Raw genomic sequence first — 15,073 nt, forward strand, 5'->3', positions numbered from 1 at the left:
GGTCCCACCTGCCCCCCCCCACCCCCCCAGCTCTGCACTCCTGGCCAGCTACATGGGGCTGGGCATTTGCCCAGGCTGCTCCCGCCCATCCCACCCGCTCCCCTCTGCCAGGCCCTCCCTCTCCTCTGCAAACCCAGCTCGAAGGTCACTTCCTCAGAGCAGCTTCCCCTGAGTGCCCAGCCTGCCCACCCAGCCCCCGCCCCCCCACCGAAGCCACAGAGGGAAGGGTGCTGCCTAGGACAGTGGAGATAACTAAGGAGCCCACAGACACCGACATTTGAAGGACAGCAGGAAGGAAGGACACCAGGAAGGTAGAAAAGAAAAGCCAGAAGCTGCAGTAGGGCCTGTATACGGTGGGCAGTAGTTGGAAAGATCTCAGACATCTCGGGATTTAATCAAAATTCTAAGACTGAGTTTCCTAACTTATAAAAATTGAACAATGACAGAAGACAATTAACAAATGATGTTATATGTAAAAAGACGGCAATTAGCCTTGCTTGCAATTAGACGTATTTATAGCTTTCGAGTGACATTGCTCTGTTCTCAATTTTGTAAGCATCTATAGCTTTAGACCTAATAACAAATTTTTAGTAATTATCTGTGTCAAACCACGTATATTATTTTGATGAGCAGGAACACATAAAATATTTATTTTGCAAATTTACATTTCAAGGACTGTGCATTTGAATAGAACTGAAAATTACTTTTGGAAAAGGATCTCAAGCACTCCTTCAGGAAAGGAGAAAAGCGACCAAAACACGTCTGATTGCATGATGCCATCTTTGTTTGCTGGCTGGTGCGCACTCTGGGGAAAAAATATGAAGTACCCAATGTCCTTCTTATTAAATAAAAATGACAGCCCACACGGCATTTCTTTGGCTTGATGAAATAAATTTGCCAATGTGTCTGCAAATCATTTTGCTTTATTATGAGGGGGAGAAATGATAATTGCTTCAATTATAATTAGGGAGCATTTGAGAACAGAGTTCCACCAGGACCGGGCGATTATACTTCCTAGCACAGCAAACAAGGTTCTGCTACAGAACAAAACTGAGTGAGCGAGCTGGAGGGAAGCAAACTCAGCAAGAAGGTGCCGTGAGCATGGAGAGCACTCTGCTCCCCCGAACATTATCGGGGGTCTGCTTGCGAGTGCTTCTAGCCAAACCAAAGGCGGGGTCCACTCTGGAGACTGGAAAACACAGCCCTTTCATCCCGACCCCCAGTCCCATCGCCCCCTCCTCACACGTGTGCACCAGTCACGGCGGGAGGAGGGAGGTGGCGGGCCGGGGCGCAGAGGGCCGTGCACGCACACACGACAACGGCACTATCAGGGGCCTACGAGGGGTCACAGAGGCCAAAGAGCCGAAATCTTGAACCTAGGACTGTCCATCCGCGTCAAGTCGGAAGCCGCCCCTCGTAGATTCGGTCCACAACTGCAGTGCCGGGAGACCGCAGGCCCGCCAGTCCGGCCCCGTCTGGCCACCCCCAACGCGAACAGAGCATTCACTTACTGCTTTTCTCGACGCCAAACTCTTTTCCACTCAGAATATGGTGCAGGAGGCTCTTCATGTCGAAAGGGCTGAGGTTCATCAAACTTTCAGAAGCTTCTTCTCCTACAAATACACACCTTTTAAGTGGCTCTGACACAGGGCTGGTGGCACCCAGAGTCAGGTGGGCCTCGGGGAGGCGGTGACAAAGGCCATTGTGACAGGTGTCCCTGCTCAGGATGACCTCGCTACTGTTTCAGGGCTGAACTGTGCCGCTCCTCGGTGATTCTAAATGCTGTGGTTTAAATACTCGCGCACGTCATTTTTCACACTGTGATGATTCCCAATGTTGGAATGTGTCCCGTCGCTGACTTACATATTTAAGTGGGTACGATTGCTCCCAGTGGAGGTGTTAGGAGATGGGGGATGACCTCTCACCGCAAGGAGATACCGTAGGAACTTAGCTATCAGGAGCAGGGCACAAGATCCTCGTGCCTCATTTTCCCTGACGTATGAAATTCAGCATCTGAACAAGAGGGCCTGCTCAGAAGCCCTGCTTCCAGAATACTTGGGCAGGCTCCCCACGGGGCAGGGTCAGAGGGGTGGGAACCGCCCCCCGAGGGTCCACCTGCGTGCCTCGTACCTGAGCAGTTCAGGCTCCGTGCCAGCTCCGTGGCCATCACCTGAATGATCAGTCCGATGCGGAGTCTGAGCATCTCCACGAAAAGGCTGGGCTGTGCCCTGACGTACATGGCCAGGTAAACCACAATCTCCTGAGGCAGACAGAAGTGGAGACAGCGGTTCAGAGACTGGCTGCGGGTGGCTGCTGGTGGCGGGACCCCTGCCCCTCGCCAGCCCCGACCTGTGTGAGGACTGCGATGCTGATGTCCTGCCCGCTGGCTTCATAGATGAGTTTTGTGAGCTCCTCAGGGGGCAGAGGACTAGGAAGAAACATCAAGACACACACACCATGAAAGTGACCTAGGAGGGGTGCCTCCTCGCCTCTCCAGAAGAGCCTTATTTTCCTGTGGGAAGCTCCCGAGCGACAGTGTTTTTAGAAAGACCCTCCTCCTGGGGCGCCTGGCTGGCTCAGTCGGTTGAGCACCTGACTCTTGATTTCGGCTCAGGTCACGGTCTCAGGATCGTGGGATCGAGCCCTGCATCGGGGTCCCTGCTCGGCGCAGAGTCTGCTTGTCCCCCTCCTTCTGCTCTCCCCACCTCCCCCGGCTTGTGCTCTCTCTTCCCTCAACTAAATAAATCTTAAAAAACAAAACAAACGACCCTCTTCGTGAATGGTGGATGGCACAGATGCCCCCCCAGAGCCCCGCGGTGCCCCACCCAGGTAAGGCCGCCAGGCTGAAGCCTTACGCCGAGATGGTCTTCTCCCGGGGTTCCGGCGGCAGGCCCACCGTGAGCTGCTTCTGGCGTGACAGCAGGTCCGTGCAGGCCTACTCACACGGGGAAAGGGGTGAGGGCCACGGTGACAGCCGGGGGGGGGGGGTTAGCAAAACCAACAGGGAAGTGTCACCACCAATAAGACCATAAATTTACCTTGACAAACTTTATGACCCACGGTGCCATTTTTTTGAAAATTCATACATAGACCCCAGACTGAGCAATGCAGGCAGGGCGGGGGCCCTGTGAGCTCCGTGGCCTGCGCCCGCCTCTGCAGGGCCCACTAGGGTATTTAGTGCCCGCCCAGCAGAGCAAACACACTGCACCCCCAGCTATTCCACAAGGGAGACGAGCTGTCATGAGTCCTGAGATGCCAATGTTAAGGGTTAATGACCACATTACAGTCTTAAGTTGCCAGTTTCCCCATTACTCACATCCAACAGACACCATCACCTTTACCATAACACTGAAACCTAATGTCTTGGAAAGCAGTTCTGGATTTTGCAGCACCTCGGGGTTAAAATGTGAACCATGACTGAACTGCAGATGTGCTGAAATAAGGACACCCTGTTTAAGGGGGCCAGGCCACAGAGCATTTTCATTTTATTTCTTGGTAAACCTTTTTCTGCAGCTAAAAAGGAACAAGACTAATCAACTTGAATGTCATTTCCTTTGCTTGCCCTCCAAGAGCAGTGAGAGGTCAGTGAGGAGGGCCTGTTGCATCCGTGTATTCGATAACTGGTTTTCTCTACAAAGAGAAGGTGCTTGCCTCTAGCTTTGTAACAGAAAGAGGGCACGGGGCTGGAAAGAACAAACGGAGGGCCCGAGTGCGCTTGCTCTGACCTCTGCCAGGACCTCCACTTTCTTCCTGAGCAGGCCGGAGATGTAGCGGATCAAACCCCACTCCTGGTACAAGCCAGCCTTCCTGTAGAGCTCGCTGAGGAGGTTGTGAACTGTGACCCCATGCTGTCCGGAGAGATTTGTGTCCCAGCTGGGGCCCCTGTCAAGAGAGAGAAAACCCCAGAAGTATGGCCTGGAATGCTTACAGGCCGGATTGTCTTGTAGCAGAGCTCACTTGGCAGGGAGGGAAATGAATCACTGCACATTCTGCCAAGTTCCGGGGGCCCTCCCGGTGCCTCCGAGTCTAACCAAGAGGGTTCCATCTTACCAAAGCATCCCTTCTATTTGAAACGGAAGCCTAACATCAGGAAGCAGTGAGATCCTGGCCTCACTCAGCCTTCTCATCCCAGGAGGCCAGCACTAGTAGGCAGAGAAGGGGACAGAAGTCTGTTCGTGGTGATCCTGGATACTTCGGGTGAATCATGGCCTGGTTTGCTGGAAGGCCAAGAAAACTAGAACAAAGAGTCACGGAGAATGGAGCAAGCTCGAGCCGGCGAAGACCATGCACTTACTTTATTACATACAGAACGTATAGAATGTCCGCTTGGTCCTGTAGGCTCGCACAGTCTTTCAGCTGCTCCACCAGCTTCTCACAGTCCACATCACCCCGGTCATCTTGGGGCCGCTGGGAGTCCTCTTCGGGGGCCTGGCCACATGAAAGCCAAAAAGCAGGGGAGAGGGGCTGAGCGTGTGAACTCCTAGAAGACCAGGAAGTAATGCGGGGTCTTGGAACTCTGTCACTGCTGGGTTCCAGGCTTTCAGGGACTCTCCTGTAGCTTTTTATTTATAGGTTTTACTCTTCCTGATCAGTGAATCATTGTGTTACTCAATGTTCGCAAGATATCAGGCTGAACAGGTTAAAATATGTATAAGTGTTATTTATGCAAAGTTGAAAAACAGGTGAAAACGAACCCCTGGTGTTAGAATTCAGGGCTAGTGGTTCCCACCAGAGTGGACGGGAAGGGAGGAGGCCACTGGGAGAGCACAAAGGGTGGTCCCCAACACCAGGCGGTCCCCAACACCGGTCTTCTGCTTCTACCCGGTCTGCCTTTCTCTAGCTTGTATTGCAATAAAATATCTTTTTGAAAGCAAAACAAACACAAAAAGCATGTAAGTTTTAAATGACCTAAAATTGAGGTTAGGTTAAAAGATTCTCCAGTAGACACTGAATCTTTCTATTCATGTGCGATAAAATCAAGGGAGACTTCTAGATAAAACAAATTATGGGAACCGGTGGAGAACACCCTGAGATTTTATTCTCCTTAGGGATTTTTTCTCATTTTGTACCCTGCTCTGCAAATGGCCCAGCCTTGGCTGGCTGGCAATCTACCCAGCCTGGTAGTGAGCTAGCTTATTTCCTCTAGTGTGACAGATTCTGATGCATCGTGGATATGGACACAAGGCAGACTGCAGACAACTAAGTGTGTGGGTTCCCAATGAAACCCACAACTTATAATCCCCAAAGTCCTAGACATCAAAAAAGATGCTCTTTCAAGTTCAACCATGTAAAAGAGTTCTTAGGACTACACCAGCATTGAAAAACATTACACTTAAAAAAAAAAGTGATTCTAAATACTTTACCTTTTTTAGGAGTGGCTGAGGAGAATCAACAAGATTTAGTGATTTACGGTGGGCACTCAGAACTTTAGTTGGCAAAGTCATGGGAACAACTGGAAAACAAAAGAATAAAGAAAGCCCTTCTGAGGAGGAGGAAGGATAAGATACTTCTTTTGAGAGGTGCGATGGCTACTCCTTATCCAATACAAACCAACTGAAGGCACGATTACTTACTTAGTTGAATTAATACCAGCAAGAATGTACCATGTAGCCACATCATGTGCTAAATCTGGGAACAAGAACTGAACAGGACACGGATCTTGCTTTAAGGGGCTGAACTTCCCTTTTCCCTCCTGGAATTCCGGGGAAATGACAGCATCTGAGGACTGAAAGGAGCCTTAGAAATGACTGAGGCCGACCTTTGTCTTTCAGCTGAGGAGACTGAGAACCAGGGAAGGAAGAGCATGTGAGCAAGGTCACTGGCCTTCTCATAATTAAGGCATCCAGCTCCCGGGAGTCCGGTGTGCATTTCACTTTGCCAGTGCCCCGTGCTGGAGCTTCTGGTGTTTCACCACCTTTGGATACTACCATTATCAGTACTTATTCATCAAGCCATCCGTGTCTTCCAGGCTAGATCATATTACCTTGGGAAAATAGGGGGCTTTCCAAATAGAGATGAGGCATATTTAAAAGGCACTTACAGACCTCCAGGTTACACTAGTAAAGGACACACACATTTTAATTTTACTTCCTCTCAAACCCCCACTAACATGGCAGAAAATAATTTTTTTAATTTTTAAAAAAATTTTTAAAGATTTTATTCATTTATTTATTTGAGAGAGAGAGAGGTAGCAAGAGAGAGCACGAGTGGGAAGGAGGAGCAGGCTTCCTGCTGAGCAGGGGATCAATCCCAGGACCCCGGGATCATGACCTGAGCCCAAGGCACACACTCAACCGACTGAGCCACCCAGGCGCCCCTAATTTTTTTTTAAGACAAATCCTCAAGAATAGGGAAAAGCGGGAGAGAAGACAGTAGTAGTGACATTTTGGAAGCGGGAAAGCTGATGAAGGAAAGATAATGGACTGAGCAGACACAAGGCAACCAAACCCCAAGTCTGCAGTGGGAACAACCAAGAGCCAGTCAGGTTTAGATCAGAGAATCCTCAGAAGGTTCAAGAGCTTGCTGCACCATACACCTTGAGAATTGGGGGGTCTGGAAGGGGTAACCAGAAATAAGGAAGACTGGAGAGAAGCTGCGTAAGAAGCAGTGAGCTCCCTAGATACCTTCCTCCAATCCATACAGCTCGGCAACTGCCTTGCTCACCTGAACAGAAGACTAGAGGGCACTTTGTAAAAGCAGGAGGCAGGGCATGTGGCATGTCTAAAGGACTGGGCACAGTCCTCAGGTGGAATAAGCGACCAAACAGCTCCATGCAACCAGACCCTGACCTGTCAAAAAGGAGATCACAAAAGAGATTGTAGACTATCTCTGGGAAATCTACCCAGCCTATACCCATTAATCCCCCAGGGCCCACACCTCCACGCTGAGAGACTGGCATGCATGAGCCGATAACCAAGGAACACCCAGCATTTGAGGAAAGACTAACATGGAAGACCGAAACCCAAACAGGAAATGTTGACTTGGGGGACCTGGAAACCATTTAGGGAAAAGAAAATGTAAAAACCAAACCAAAAAGCCCTGCTATTAATATTCTCAGAGTAGTAAGAAATTGAATTGCATGCACAAAACAAGAATGGATGCAATTCAGGGAACAGAGACTGAAAACATAAAAGCCAAAGTACAAAAACTCAACTGAGGGGTTGGAACAAAATGTTGAAGCAATAGCCCTCAGAACAGAGCAAAAGACAGAGAAATGGAAGACTGAAGAGAAACTATAAAGACTTCTCCAGGAGGTCAACACTGGAATCTGAGAGTACCAGCAAGAGAGAACAGAATAAATGTAGGGAAGGAAATGAGTCAAGAAATTTTTCAGAAAAACTTTACAGGACTGAAAAACATAAGTTTCCAGGTTGAAAGGGTGCACTGAGCCTCCACACAGTGGATGAAAATAGACCCTGATCCAGGCACATCACTGAAGTTTCACAACCTGGAAGCACAGAAGATCCTAAAAAAATTTCAAAGAGAAAAACAGTTTTTGTGAAGGATCAAACATCAGAATGGGTTTAGATTTCTCAACAGCAACACTGATAACAAAAGGACAGTGAAGCAGTGCTTTCAAAATCCTGATGAAAAATTCATTTTCAATCTAGAATTCTATACCCAAACTCTCAAATGGTTATACAGAATATTTGTAGGTGTTTTCAGACTCGCAAGGTCTTGACAATTCTCCCCACCACGTTTCTCAGGAAACTGCTGGATGTCTTGACCAAAATAAGAGAGTAAGCTAAGAAACAGGAAAAGTAGAGACACAGAAAATAGGAGAGCCAACCCAGGAGACAGGAAGTCTCCAGAAACTCTCCAGGATGCTGGTGAGGGAAGATCCCAGGATAAAGTTGACAACCCAGACATGGAGGCAAGCAGGCAAAAGGGGCAGTGAACTTCAGAAACGAGCAGGTTGAGGGCTGTCATTGCTGTGCCTGCCCCTCTGCCATTGTACCAGTTTTGTTTTGTTTTTTAACCCTTCGAAACTGTTCTGGAATGTGTTCCACTAGAGGAAGAAATCAAGGAAGAGGAACATGCCAGATTCAGGAACCAGGGAGGCCAACTGAAGAGATAAGCAATAGAGATTACGGAGATTAAAGAGAAGTCCCGGGGTGCCAGGTATGCAATGGGCCTGGAGAACCATCAACCGGACAGAAGGAGACTCGTGGAAGCTAAGTAGTACAAATGACAAACTCATGGATATGACTGACCTTGTGGAAATTTGTATTGTGGGCCCCTGGGAAGTTGAGAAAGGAAGCAAAACAAAATGAAAAGACAGAGCAACCTTTAATAAAGTTAATAGTATTACTGTCTTTGAAAGTTAACTTTAAATTTAGTATTAACTGTAGAAAAACCAAAAAATATAGTACAATCACAGTATACTATAATGCTCAGTTGAGAATAATATTTGCATACATACGATAATATAAAGAGCGAATAGTGATTTAACTCCGCTTTAATACAATGACATCACTAGGTTATGGGAAGCGAAGTAGAGGAGTAGTGATTTAGGACAACTGAGTCCTCATCCACATAAGAGAAGGCCAACAGATACTGAATCAAGTCGACGCATCAAAAGAAGGCAAGATACACACATTGTTTTAGAAAAGCAGAGATACGTAAATGCCAGTTGAAAGTGGTTGCCCCTCTGTAGAAGGACTGGGTCAGTGGGGAGGGGAGGGTGGAGGCAGGAAACCTCTGCATTTTGTTGTCTTCTAGAATTCTCTGACTTTTAAATTATGCTCATGCATTACTCTGAGAAGTTATTTTAACAGGCCAAAAAGAGTCAATAACGCACATGGAATTTCCAAACCCTTTGCTTTTGCCATCACGGAAAGTATATCCCGGGTGGAGTGGATGGCACTGAAAACATGGCTGTCTTCTGTCTTCTTACAAAGAGGGGGCAGATAGCACTTCAAGGATGTGCTTTGTAGGAGGTGGTTGATATACTGGTCAAGTTCATCTTCGCTTTCTGTAACTGGACAGGCAAGAGAAAGAGCCAGTGAAAACAAGCTGCAGAAATATTCTCGATGTGTCATAGCGACTGGGTGTAGCACGTGGCGCTGAGGAGATTCAGTGGGAGCCAACATTTTGATATAGATATTTGCACCCCCACTCCTGGAGGGTAAAGACATTTACAAAGATAATGTACATGTTTATAAAGTTATTGTTTGGAAGCTCTTCATCCTAGGAAAAGAAAATATAGGTCAAGATAGATACACATCGTACCAAGATGAACTGAATGCATATGAAAACCTGAGGACCAGCAGCGGACATCTGATCTTTTGTTTTAATTGGTCACGAGTGAACTAAGCACTATGGAATGCCCAGCCCCAATTCCATGTACTATGTAAAAGTAAAAACCAGTCACTTCAACCCAAAACCTTGTTCAGTTTGAGAAATATTATATGCATAGGATGGATTTCATCCCTCATATCCAACCAAACCTAGATCACTCTACCATTCCTTTGAAAATTCAAGCAGTTGTGTTTCTGTCTTTAGAATATATTTTGTCAAGAATCCTCATTCCTGAAACTCTTTGTCCCTCTGGTTTAAAAAAAGCCCCACTTCTGCAGTGTAGATTTTTAAACTGGCATTTTATTCATTTTAATAGATGCAAGTTTCCAAAGCCTCTTTTTTGTTATGTTAATTACCAATCATTTTCTGTGCTTGAGTCTCGGGGCAATTTTATCACAATGCCAAGGTTTAAATAAATTCAATGAACCACCTGCCAAGGCATTCCAAGCCGTACCTTGATTATAGGTGTCTTCCAAATACCCTCCCAAATCTGAATCGGGACTGAAGCTCCCTTCGCTGGCATCATCAAACAACTTCTCATCACAGTCTGGATCCAGGAAGGTCAGATATGTGTAGAAAGACGTGGTAAGAAATTCCGAAAGGCTCCCTAATTTTACTCTGCCAAGGAGACACTATGTTAGAGATACCGGTGCATGTGGACAAACTTCCACTATGAATCACAGGGAGACTTTTCAACAACCAGATGGTGCTTCTGCCAGAATTGATAAATACGTCACTGCAGATCGCCCCACATAAGTAGTCAGCCAAGAAATTAAAACAAAAATTCAATACCAAGTATAAAGTGGGAGCACATAGCATATTAAAAGCCAAAGTGAATCATGCTGATTTCTTACTCCCAAACCCAACACAAACAGAAGTCTATTTTACAGAACCAACCAAAGTTTTACAAAACAGATTGACTAAACCACTTTTAACCAGAACCAAACCAAGCCTTGGGGGTTTTTCTGCCCTAAAACAACTGGACCAGAACAAAACCTACCATGCAATATGGTCACCCAGGAACAGGTATATGAGAGGAGGCAGTCTCAGAAGGCAAAGTTCTTTCTAGAAGGAATGTGATAGGGGGCCATCCCCAGACCGGAGCAGGTGCCCAGAGTGGCCTTATTACATTTTCAGGCTGGGAAAAGTTCCACTGAAAACTGCAAGCTGGGTTTGGCAGTGTGGGGTCCCAGGTTCAGGGAGCGTGAGGGAGGGCCACCGTACAGAAAGCTGTGTACTTCTTAAAATGTTAGCTCCGGGGGCACCTGGGTGGCTCAGTCGGTTTAGCGTCTGACTTTTGATTTCAGCTCAGGTCATGATCTCAGGGTCCTGGGATCGAGCCCCAGGGCGGGCTCCGAGCTCAGTGCAGAGTCGGCTTGTCCTTCTCCCTCTGCTCCTCCCCGTACTCACTCTCTTTCAAATAAATAAAACCTTTAAAAAAAAAAAAAAAGGTAGCTCTGGAGGCAAAAGACAATAGGATCTGGAGCTACCAGCAGCAGATGAGGACTTAGTTGAAAAGGCTGAGAGAAACAGTTTAAGGAGCACACTGAAGCATGCGATGCAAATGAATTCGTGGGTGCATGAGCTTCAGTGGGCAAATGGACTACTTCAAGAAACATGGCCTGAGGGACGGAAAGAAAAGCCTTTCGTTTAATGAAATAAAATCTTTTTCCCTCTAGGGCCCTGCCCGTTCTATTGACTCTTTTGCCTTGAGACTGGGGACAGGAGGAAGTGAGGTACGATGGAGTGTGCAAAAGAAGACAATGGCAAGTTTCTCTCTGATGGAAGTTGAAAGGAGTCAGGTCAAAGGTGGAATGGCAGCAATTTACAAAGGATAGCAAGCTACCCCAGGTGGGTCCAGAGGGAAAGTCCGGCATCCAGGGTGAATTCAGCTTTTTAAAGACCCTCAAGCCTAAGGAAAAGCCAAAATGAGATTCAGTTTTAATTATCAAGAACTTCATAGGAAAGGTAGCCCATGTAGCCTAGACATTCCTGTTTCTTTCCACGGTTCTCTGAGTCATCTGCCATACTCTATAAACAGGAGACCCTCCTGAAATTTTTAAGCCCTCGTTCAGCTCGGCATGGAGATCAGAGCCTGGTTTCTGTGTTCATACAGAGCTCCTGCACCTATTCATCTTGTGCCCCTTGCTCTACTGAGCCTACAGCCCATTGTCTATAAAACAGGAATACAGCCCACCACGTGACAAAGTGAAGACTCAATCAGACGATGCACACAAAGCAACACAAGATGGACTGCAAGTGAGCAATTAACTGCAGACAGTATCCTTTTTGACAATGATTAAATTCACGAGTTTATTCTGAAAAGCAGTTAATTACGGGTGTATGGTATTTTCTCTTGGCTGTGATGCCATCCACCAGGTGGCAGCTTATCCAAACTGGACGTGAAATGTACAAAAGTGCATGTCAAGTGCAGTTGTGGTGCTAGCGCTGGAAATGTGGATGGCAAAATGCTGGGGACGGTCTCGCGGACACTCCCAGGAGAAGCTCGGAATGAGGGCCATTCATGTCTGCAGAAAAGCCCGCAGTAAGCTCTGTGAGCAGAGGTGCTACTCCCAGCACTTAGAAATACAGTGACTCAACTCTGAGGACATCAGGCTAAGTGAAATATGCCAGGTACAAAAAAACGTACTGCATGAGTCCACTCAGATGAGACACCCTAGAGACGGAAAGTACAACGGCGGCTGCCAGGGGCTGGGGCAAGGAGAACGGGGGCGCTGTTGTTTCATGGGGAAAGAATTTCAGTTTTGCAAGATGAAAAGAGTCCTGGAGATTGGTTGCACAACCATGTGAATGTACGTAACATTCCTGAACTGTACACTTTAAAATGGCTAAGATGGTAAATTTTACATTATGTGCATTTTACTGGTTTTCTTTTTCTTTATTTTTTTAAGATTTTATTTATTTGACAGAAAGAGACACAGCGAGAGAGGGAACACAAGCAGGGGGAGTGGAAGAGGGAGAAGCAGGCTTCCCGCTGAGCAGGGAGCCCGATGCGGGGCTCGATCCCAGGACCCTGAGATCATGACCTGAGCCGAAGGCAGACGCTTAATGACTGAGGCACCCAGGCGCCCCTTTACCGCAGTTTTAAAAAACATTACAGTGGCAGCAGGGTCCCCAGTGTGGGAAGATGTGAGGAGGGCTGACTTCAATGCCCAAACACTTAGCAACTGGCATTCTATCAGGGACCCAATGGAAGACTTCAGGGCCCAGAAGGGTCACACCTCACTCAGGGCCGGCTGTACAGTGAGGTTCTCTTAGAACCCTTCTTGCATATTCCAGGGGATTTGGAGAGATCTGGGCATAGATGCTATCGAGAAAACCTCTGCCGTGGGACAGAGGGTAGAAAAATGGAATCGGCTTTCCCAGGCGGTGAGCCCCCTATCACTCCAGGCGCTCACCCGTACCACCGGGGAGCAGCTGGTACTGTGCGCCTGCAAACCGGAGTACGTACTGCTCCGCTGAGGATGAGGGGACAATGGTCTAGGCAGGCCCCTTCAGGCGCCCTGCTCTGAGGGCCACCTAGGGAATTTATAAAGTTCTGTGAATTATTCTTCAGGTGACAGCACACTCAAGTCAATTCAAGGAGTGTTTACTGAGCACCTGCCAGACGTAGGCACTGGGTGTTTTCTTCCAGGCCCTTTACCAGAAACAGGCACAGCATCCCATACATGCAATCCAAGAATGCCACTTCAGAGAGACTCGGTACGTCCATCTACCTATGCCCCAAGCCTCCTGGCACCCGTAAAAGCTTCACCAACACCCACGGAAAGCTGCTTTCGAGACGATTCCAGTTCCACATGGGTGAATGGGTAGGATTTAACTTCTTTTTTAGTCTAAAGCTTCATGCTTCTCATGTTCAGCAATTGATATGAAAAGTGGGAGAAGGGCAGCAAAAGACTTTCAAGAAAGGTCACTGATACTTAAAAAAAAAAAAATCACAAATTACCTGGCTCCTCCAAAATATCCATCCTCTAGTTTTCTAATTGTAGAAAGAACTGCAGAATGAATGTCTGAGCCATCATTTGCTAAGGGGGGGGGGGGGAGAAAAAGACAAATGAGTTTACTTAATCTGGGAATACTTTTTGGTTTTGGGGGCATGCGCAGAAACGTTTTCGTCAATACAATCTAATTAAAATACTTATGAAAGATTCCTAACCTCAGAAACCAAACTGCTAAGAACCCCCTTCAGTACTTAGCTTTGTCTATGGGACTCGTTTTAAACATTTTGAAAAGGGCCCAAAGCAACTGTGGGACATGAATCAGGCAGATCAAGTTCACGCAGTTACTGAGCATGGTGTGGGTGATGGGGAAGGTAAGCGTGGGTCTGCCCGTCATCCGCCAGCAGGTGCACAGGTAGGCCAGCTCGATCCTCAGCATCTCCACGATCATCTCATTGTCCAGGGCCAGGTAGAAGTGATGCTGGTCGGTGAACTGCAAGTCAGATCAGGCCCAGTAAAAGGCTGTCCTTCATTCCCTCGACACAACCCCAGCTGTCATTCACGGCAGCACTAATCCTTGCATTTTGTTTCCAGAGAAGAGGCTCAATCCTGGCTGTAATCCGCCCCCATCATGGGGCTCTTGCCATCAGGCAAAAATCGATCTGTCGCCTGCCCAGGAGCCGCAGCTCCATTAGCATGGAAGGGAAAGGTGCGTGGCCAGATCTAGTTATAGCTCCTCCGATGAGGGTTTAAGCACCTCGCCCAACACCGCTGTCCCTGAAAGGAAATCAATAACTCCTTAAATTCTACTCATTCTACGGCTGCTGGGCTCGGAGGATTTCCAAGTGAGGGAAGGGAGGGCACTGGGAGCAGGTGAGACGTGGAGACTGTGTTTACCCGATGGATGGCCTGGTTAATGCGAACTAAAGGCACTCCCACCTGGTGCCGATGAAAATCAAATTGTTCTCCTAGCCTCTGGACTAGTCCACGCTCAGCTCTGGTCCGAAATTTGTTTTTTTGTTTTTGTTTTTTTAAAGATTTTATTTATTTGACAGAGAGAGACACAGCGAGAGAGGGAACACAAGCAGGGGGAGAGGAAGAGGGAGAAGCAGGCTTCCCGCCGAGCAGGGAGCCCGATGCGGGGCTCGATCCCAGGACCCCGGGACCATGACCTGAGCCGAAGGCAGACGCTTAACGACTGAGCCACCCAGGCGCCCCTGGTACGAAATTTGTTACACAGGGAAATAACTCACAAGATTTAAGCGAGCAACATGGGTTAGGGTGAGAAAGAACAACTTGGGGCTCCTGACCCGGGACCCCATGGCTGACAGTGTGCCCGGCTGGTGGGGGGCCATGCCCACGGTGACGAAGTGAGCCCACAGCTGATCTTTCTAGCTAGCCAAATGGATGGAAAACTGTTTGGGTTCCACAGGGCTACTTTCCTTTGTAACCAAAAACTCTGAAAAGAAGTTCTATAATCGGTATATTCGGGATCTCGTCAAGCGGGTTGGGACCTGAAAATCAGACGGGCTGTGTGTTCCCGTCTTCAGACAGCCCAAGCAAGGGTGAGGGACTACTGCTACCAGGGGCATGAGGGAGGCAAGTCAAGGGACAGGTAACTAGCAATTTTGGAATGCGGTGTGAATTTCCCTACTCCTCATGCCTGGAAGTGATGGCACCCTCGGTCTGCTTCAAGCCACACCTACTGAGCCCCTACAGGGAGTAAAGAATTGTACCAGGTACTGGGTGTCACACTGCCCATTGCTATCTGAGCACGCGCATGCTCATTCTGCCGCATCCACAGCAGCTCACCA

At 47.8% G+C, this 15,073-nt stretch overlaps 1 protein-coding gene across 3 annotated transcripts in view; it reads right to left on the reverse strand.

The window, feature by feature from the left end:
- Nucleotides 1-15,073, reverse strand: part of PHKA2 (phosphorylase kinase regulatory subunit alpha 2) — a 74,527-nt gene that overhangs the window by 9,533 nt on the left and 49,921 nt on the right. For all 3 annotated transcript variants that reach the window (XM_032389560.1, XM_032389561.1, XM_032389562.1), the window contains 11 exons: nucleotides 13,608-13,752; nucleotides 13,268-13,346; nucleotides 9,755-9,918; nucleotides 8,801-8,980; nucleotides 5,364-5,452; nucleotides 4,295-4,428; nucleotides 3,726-3,882; nucleotides 2,856-2,935; nucleotides 2,350-2,428; nucleotides 2,131-2,260; nucleotides 1,512-1,613 (listed from right to left, as the gene is read on the reverse strand). In XM_032389560.1, coding sequence (XP_032245451.1) covers nucleotides 1,512-1,613; nucleotides 2,131-2,260; nucleotides 2,350-2,428; nucleotides 2,856-2,935; nucleotides 3,726-3,882; nucleotides 4,295-4,428; nucleotides 5,364-5,452; nucleotides 8,801-8,980; nucleotides 9,755-9,918; nucleotides 13,268-13,346; nucleotides 13,608-13,752 — 1,339 coding nt within the window. The remainder of the gene's footprint in view (nucleotides 1-1,511; nucleotides 1,614-2,130; nucleotides 2,261-2,349; nucleotides 2,429-2,855; nucleotides 2,936-3,725; nucleotides 3,883-4,294; nucleotides 4,429-5,363; nucleotides 5,453-8,800; nucleotides 8,981-9,754; nucleotides 9,919-13,267; nucleotides 13,347-13,607; nucleotides 13,753-15,073) is intronic.

Source organism: Phoca vitulina, unplaced genomic scaffold, assembly GCF_004348235.1.
Source record: "Phoca vitulina isolate PV1807 unplaced genomic scaffold, GSC_HSeal_1.0 scaffold55, whole genome shotgun sequence".
NCBI classification, from domain to species: Eukaryota; Metazoa; Chordata; class Mammalia; order Carnivora; family Phocidae; genus Phoca; species Phoca vitulina.